Source organism: Mytilus galloprovincialis, chromosome 2 (genome assembly GCF_965363235.1).
Source record: "Mytilus galloprovincialis chromosome 2, xbMytGall1.hap1.1, whole genome shotgun sequence".
NCBI classification, from domain to species: Eukaryota; Metazoa; Mollusca; class Bivalvia; order Mytilida; family Mytilidae; genus Mytilus; species Mytilus galloprovincialis.
This window is the reverse complement of record NC_134839.1, coordinates 43849643-43857597: the sequence shown is the minus strand read 5'-3', so window position 1 is coordinate 43857597 and position 7955 is coordinate 43849643. Positions and strand designations below refer to the sequence as shown.

The following is a 7955-nucleotide window of genomic DNA, read 5'->3' as shown; positions in this document are numbered from 1 at the left end:
AGGCTTAAATTTAATGAGGATCTTGGCAAATCTCGTTCTTCTCAATACCAATAACAAATATTAATTATCATATAATTGAAGAATAATTTGAACGTCATCGTAGCATCAGATCTTTCATGATCCTTTTCACGATCTTCAAAAATGCGGTATGTGATCTTTCACGATCCAAAAAATCATTTTTGTGTAAATATTACTTTTTTTAACAAGTTTCAGATTATGTTTATACAAAATAACTATGAGAACCATTTGATTCATTCAAATAGAATGCCCTATTCGGATAAAAATAGTTTATTTTATTCGAATTTGTGGAAATTTGTTTACATATTTTCTGGCATTGAAATGTCAAGAAGGAATCTGTCTTTTGTTGTTTTGGAAAAACTGTGTACTTTTAAAACTGGACCATTTTGACAGACAGTTTTACTTTGTTGAAAATTTGTCTGTGTACTTTTAAAATTAAATTAGAAAATTTATTGACCTTTCATATGTCTTCTCTATTAAATTTCTTTCACGATCCGTTACCAGAGCTTTTACGATCGTCTCGCAATACTTGACCCCCGTTAAACATTCTTTCACGATCATTTCTCTCGTTAAACCGAATGACACCCGTGGTATTCAATTAACTATTTCAGAGTATCGACAATAGTTTAAATTATAGTTATTAACAATGTTTTATAGGTTCAGGGTGAAAGCCTTAAAGCTGCTAGACAGTACCAGTCAGCCATCGGAATATACAGAGCGGCCAAAGAGACTGTTGCCTTAGCAGAAGATAAACTAGTAAAAGGACGGGAATGTCAATTGTCTTCTGCGTGGCAAGAAATGTTAAATCTTGCAACAGAAAGGGTAATTATTGTTTTATATCATAAATATCTGCCTAAGTTTCTAGTCTAAGTTATATATATTCGTGGTGAAGAAATGTTAAGCTGCAAGTATCTTTTTCACGACGAAGAAATATATCAAACAATATCGTTCATTATGATTAATATATACACCTGTAATAATTTGGCAGGATTAAACTTGTTTAAAGCTCAGCTGACCATCCTCCGGCGTCAGTCGTGGTCGTTAAGATCTTCTCCTTTGAAACTGCTTGAACAATTTCAACCATACTAAGGGTCAACAGTTTTTTTTTCTATGACGTCATATTTTGAGGGACCATGCATGTGACCCTTAAAGGGAAATCACACTATTTATACTACTAATAATAATTCATTGAAATTTTGCATGTAGACAGATCATACTTATTACGATATTTTAGGCGGAAATTTTTTTTGGGTCACCGATGTTATTTTCGAGATATGACGTCATCAAAACTTAAAGAATCGTGTTATATCAAAATATAGAAATAGCGCTTTAAATTGCTTTAAAATGGCAAAATTATTGAAAAACGATTGTAAACTGGAATATCAAATACTTCCGAAATTATCTTTATACGCAAGTATTATTAAAGTTTAAACACATATTATTGAGTTATTTATTGACTGGTGATTTGATAATGAATTTCCAAGGACTATTCCTAAATTCTCCAAAATATTTGTTTCGTCTAGCCAGTTTTTTTTTATGTAAATACCTGTAGCTTTACTACTTTATCAGATATTTTATATTTCTTTAATATTATTATCGTTAATACATATTTCACTACCATCTTAATTGAGACTACCATAGTGATCGTACTGGCCGTAATAAATGTTTCTTCGCAAACCTGTAATTTCCGTTAAGACTTATAAGAGATAAAAGACCCAAGCTTGGCGAAATATTTAGCACAAAAGAAGCGCCTGTTTCTCCTCTACAAGACCTATATAGTCATACCCCGTGACAACCTTCATTATTTTTTTCTAGAAGCCCTGGAATAGGCCGACCCCGCTATTTTTTTACCATTTTTTTCAAATTTGGGCTCTAGTTTCAGATTTTTGAACACAGATGCGATATTTTACAGGGTAGGACTACTTTTACATACGTTCTAAATTGAAGTGAGTGTATTGGTGACCCTACACCTACAAATAATCCGTTGAAAGATGCAGATTTACTGTGGTACTGAATATTAGCCTTAAAAGAGATGTGACTTGTTTAATCAATAAATGGTATAAAACCATTTCAAGATTGAGTTGAAATTGCAATATTAGGATTGATTTTCTGCCTTTTTGAATATTTTTTTATTTAACGGCCGTTGCTGTCTTATTATTTTTTTTGATTTCTCGATATATCGCCTTATTGTTCGCTAGCTTCTGCCTGGTCAAGAAAGGTTACAAGGAAGCAATTATTTACATAGGCGACAATGGTAGCCTTATTTGGTCCTGCCTTTTCACTATCAAAGATCCATTAAAAAAAATTTCGAATTCTGAATTATCAACACCTTTGGGTGTAATACACCTAATCGCTATTTATTCCATTCCGGATAAGTTCTAAAATTACACAACTTTTTCATCCAGTTGAAGCTATCTGGGACCCTGTTTAAACAATTCACCATGCATGATACTTTTTAATGAGACCTGTTTAAACTACCGTAAATACTTCAAACAAAATATTTTTTTTAATTCAATTTTAATTTCGAAAAAAGTGGATCATACAATATCAAAGTTTCTTGATGATCACTTTCTAAAGTTTTTTCTTCCTCAGCTCACTACTGATGACCTCCATTTTTCGGCCGGTGACCTCAAACAGGAAGTTGTATAAATGACTGTTTTTCCCGGAATGGACTAAATAGCGATAAGGTGTATTGCAATGGTCAAACACATATGGTGCCGTTTTTTGATAGAAAAATGGCATTTTTTTAAGGGTACTCAACGGTTCCGGAATTTTCGAAATAGTATGAATGAAGAACACCCCTTGCTTAATTTGGCACAGAAAATCTTGCTAGTCTTAGAGAGTTTTCTCTAAATTTCTCGCTATTTCTACACCAATGGCCAACACTCATTTCTCACTATTTCAATTTTAATTTCTAATTACCAAGGCAGCAGAAAATAAATTTACTTCTACCTATTATCTTGGATGTAAAATCTAGGTGGCGCCAGCGATCTATATTTACTTCCTTTTAACCTAAAGAGTGTAGTATGAGTTATAAGGCTACTTGAATAATTTTTGTTTATATATCAATTAAGGTCATTTTTAAAATACTCAAAATTATATGATTAACAGTCTTGAAACAATGGTGAAAATGCAGAAATTTGTTCAGCATGTTATCTCTGTTTTCTAAATAAACACAGTTTTGAAAATAGATTCTACACCCAACATATTGATATCGGTGTAAAATTTAATTCTAATACAACTTCTCTCTTCAGATACACATATTATGTTTTATAAAAGACGGAATAATCGAAATGTAATATCCGTGGAATGTAATATGCTTTGAAGTTTTGGTGAAGAGTGCTTTCTTTCACGTCCGCACTTCTATCAAGTATGGCATGCCAAAATAACATTTAAAATTTTATTGCGGATCATGGCGAATATATAAATAACAGAACAATAACATACATTGTAATTCAGACGACATATAGACACCATGTGACACTCTTAATTTTTCGATTATATTAGTGTAACAGAGTTGATTTTCTTCTCAGATCTAGAAAAAAAAATAACGGATATTTTTACATCAATATTAATGCTAGTAGAAAATTTTAACCCGATTTCAATATTCAAAATATGAAACTTGTATTTAAAATATAGATTAAAAAGAGAACTCGATACGATTACAGAATGGAACTCTAAAACAGATAACAGTTGCTTCGTGGGTCTTAATTTATTACTACATGTACGTCTTTGTTTAATAGGCACATGTTTTTGTGTAATTCACGTTTTTTTTTGGTAGAGTTAAGCCATATATTTAACTAATATTCTATAGTGTGTCTTTTCGTGTTGTAATGTCATACATATACGTACTACTTTTTAGGTAAGGGCGAAGGTTGGCGCCTTTTAAAACATTCATACTTGCTATATTATCATGATGCATCTGTCCCAAGGCCAGTTGTTAAATGGATGTCGTTTGTGAGTTTCATAGATGTTTTTATATGACCGCAAACATTATTTTTTTTGGTCGTATATTGGTAACACGTCGTCGACATCGTCGTCGTCTGCGTCGTCCGAAGATGGATGGTTTCCGGATAATGAATTTAGTTTAAGTTAATAGAACTCGATAAAATTTTAACACAAGGTTAATTACCACTAAAAATAGGTTTGGATTGAGTTTGGGGGTTTTGGTCCCAACGGTTTGTGAATAAGGGACAAAAAAGGGACACAAATAAGCATTTTTCTTTGTTTTCGCACAATAACTTCAGTATAAGTAAATAGAAATCTATGAAATTTAAACGCAAGTTGTATGACCACAAAAGGAAGGTTGGGATTGATTCTGGGAGTTTTGGTCCCAACAGTTTAGGAATTAGGGACCAAAGGGTCCAAAATTAAACCATGTTTGATTTCATCAAAAATTGAATTATTGGGTTATCTAATATGCTGAATGTAATCGTGTATTTAGATTCTAAATTTTTGGTCCCGTTTTCAAATAAGTCTACATTAAAGTCCAAAGGGTCCAAAATCAAACATAGTTTGATTTTAACAAAAAATGAATTCTTGGGGTTCTTTGATATCCTGAATCTAAACATGTACTTATATTTTCGATTACGGGCCCAGTTTTCAAGTTGGTCCAAAGCGGGGTCCAAAATTAAACTTTGTTTGATTTCAACAAAAGTAATTGAATATATGGGTTTCTTTGATATGCTGAATTTAACCATGTATTAATGTTTTTGGTGTTTGGGCCCTTTGTCAAATTGGTCAACATTGATATGAGTTCTAAAGGGTCCAAAATTGAACTTTATTTAATTTCATCATAAACGAATTATTGTGGTTATTTCATATGCTGAGTCTATAACCATGTATTTAGATTTTGGATATTGGACCATAATAAGAAAATGTCCAATTTATTTTTTTAAAGTTTTTAGACCACATTCATTCTGTGTCAGAAACCTATTTTGTGTCAACTATTTAATCACAATCCAAATTCAGAGCTGTATCAAGCTTGAATGTTGTGTCCATACTTGCCCAACTGTTCAGGGTACGATCTCTGCGGTCGTATAAAGCTGCGCCCTGTGGAGTATCTGGTTTGTTTCCCGTTTTGTAAATAGATCAGACCGTTGGTTTTACTGTTTGAAAATGTGTACACTGGTCATTTTGGGACCCTTTATATTTTGCTGTTTTGGGTCAGCTAATCAAAAGAAGGCTCCGTGTTGAAGGTCGTACTTGGACCTATAATTGTTAGCTTAAATTCGCTGAGACTTGGATGCGGAGTTCTCTCAATGGCACTTATACAACATACTCTTATTTATAATGTTCTCAAGTACAAATGTATTTATAATTATTTGTTATTTCATTTTTCAAACTTATTTCGAAATATATTAATTGGAAAATAAAGAACTTTATTCATGTGCGAACTAAAGTTGGGTTTAGGGGTGGCATGAATATAGAAAAATAATACCTTTTTATAAAATAATGCTAAAGGTCTTTGAAACTTTGATATGGTCCAGCTTGTGCAATACCATAAATTGAAAAATTTAGAATATATAAAAGGATATGAGACTTTTCAATCCCTTAAAAAATTTGCCATAATTCAAGGTCGCTACACGTCATAACATTATCGGACAAGGAATAGGTAGCATGATTTGATTTCCTTTAAAATGTCCATTCGAATTTTCAGTATTAATATGATCCTATAAGCTATACTCCCAGTTCATACATTCCCAGATCTAATTGAATCTTACCTCGAAATTCAGAAGTTTATAATTTTTTAGATGACACGACTATTTCAAGAGCTAAGAAAGTTTGACCTATTTTTATGATTTTGATTATCGTCAATGGTTTCTGAGATACAACAGGGGTTGATTCCTGATGTAGCCAGAGGCAGGGGATCACCCTCCCCTTTTTTGTGGTTGATTAAAAAAGGAATCACTGAATTAAAGCATAACTGGAGCCCCTCTTAGGCAGTCAAGGGGCCCCCTTTTATGGAAATTTCTGGATCCGCCACTGGAAGTGGTATAGATTTTATTTTTCATTCGATCAAGATAGATTATTTTCCATTTAAATTAGGCTTTCTATCACGTCCGCCTTCTGATATCTATTTATAAATATTTCACTTCAGGCACAGTGGTAAAAGTGTTTAAAAGAGGTTGTTTTATTCCCAAATAAAAGAGCTCATAATGAAATGATTATTACAATGTATTATCTTTATTTATTTTTTTTACAAATAATTCACCAAAACAATATACATAGTTACAATAGTATAAATTGCACCTATTTTGAAAAAAAAAATCACCTACGTTTTTTTATTATTTCGACAAAAGTTTCCTTTCTGTGTTTATTTTGTAGAGGTATCATTGTTAACACCAATTTAATTTTGAATTTTGAAAAAAAATGTTGATTTTTTAAAACTCACTAGAGCTAGAATCCATATTGAATCAAAGAAAAAGTTGGTCTGAACAGACCTCCAAACGATCCAGGATTCCGTAATGAGGAGTACCCAAATTGCAACCGCCATACTTAAATCCAGTTATTAAAAATTGAATATCAGATGTTTTGTTCCATTTCTCCAAATATAAAGATTATAGAATACATTGACAGAACGTCGCTAGCCGATGTATTTTCTTTGATATAAGCATACACTAGATGATGCCAGCGAAATTGCAGTACAATTTAGAAAGTTTTGAAACAAAAAGTTGGGACACAGTAAGGATTTGGATACGGTTAATGCATTTAATTCTAACTTTTAAAAGAGATGAATATTAGGAACATTATGCAAAAGACCCCATAAATTTCGGTTTGAAAATAAGAATGTTAAATACCATTAAGAAAAGTGTGGCTAAGTGTGATTTTCAGTAGTTTTTTACCCTTTAAACTCAACCGTATGCATTGACTTTACCGAAAGCATGAGTATAGAGTAAAAGCTCATACGTCAGCATGAGTATAGAAAAGACCTGACATCATACGTCAGCATGAGTATAGAAAAGACCTGACATCATACATCAGCATGATGAGAAATAAAGAAACTCATACGTCAGCATGAGTAGAGATTTAAAAGCTCATACATAAGTATGAGAAGATGTAAAAGAAACTCATACGTCAGCATGAGTAGTATAAACGCAACCCATACGTCAGCATGGGTAAAAAAAAATAAGACCTCATACGTCAGCATGAGAAATTAAAAAGAAATTCATACGTCAGCATGAGAAGAAAAATAAGAGCTCATACATAAGCATGAGAAAATATAAAAGAAACCCAAACGTCAGCTAGAGTAGTATAAAAGAAACCCATACGTCAGCATGAGTAGAGAATAAAAGAAAATCATAATATCAGTATAAAAATAACACAAAAATTAAGGTCATAAAATTACAGGTATAAGTACATGTATATACAACAATAGTAATGACTACTAAATAGTCCCCAGAGGCACTGGCAACAAAAGGAGAGAGGTGGGGATGGTGGCGGAAATTTAAAATATAAAATCCAATCAAAACGTAATGAAAATATCTGATGACAAAAGGGGCACTGCTATTGATCCAAAAGCAGCAATATAAATGACGTATATCCCAAAAATAATTTGAAAATGAGGCTAACATGATCGAGAGGTACAAATGGGGAAATCCTATTTATGACTAAAACTGAGTTAATCCTTTATATAAACATCAATTATCCAAATAATTGTTAATTTATATTCATCCTTAATAACAGTAACGGTACCAATTTTCCTGCACCAGATGCGCATTTCGACAATACATGTCTCTTCAGTGATGCTCGTGGCCTAAATATTTGAAAAACCAAAGCTTATATAAAAGATGAAGAGCTATAATCCAAAAGGTCCAAAAAGTGTAGCCAAATCCGTGAAAGGAATCAGAGCTTTGCATGAGGGAGATACATTCCTTAATTTATAATAATTTCTAACATTTTTATAACAGTAAATTTTAATAACACAAAAAATCCGT

The 7955-nt window shown here is 32.2% G+C and overlaps 1 protein-coding gene across 1 annotated transcript in view; it reads left to right on the top strand.

The window, feature by feature from the left end:
• Positions 1 to 679: 679 nt before the first annotated feature.
• Positions 680 to 7955, top strand: part of LOC143063643 (SH3 domain-binding protein 5-like) — a 120939-nt gene continuing 113663 nt past the window's right edge. Inside the window, exon 1 of the mRNA XM_076235894.1 lies at positions 680 to 840. Within this exon, the coding sequence (XP_076092009.1) occupies positions 817 to 840 (24 nt within the window). The 5' untranslated portion in view covers positions 680 to 816. The remainder of the gene's footprint in view (positions 841 to 7955) is intronic.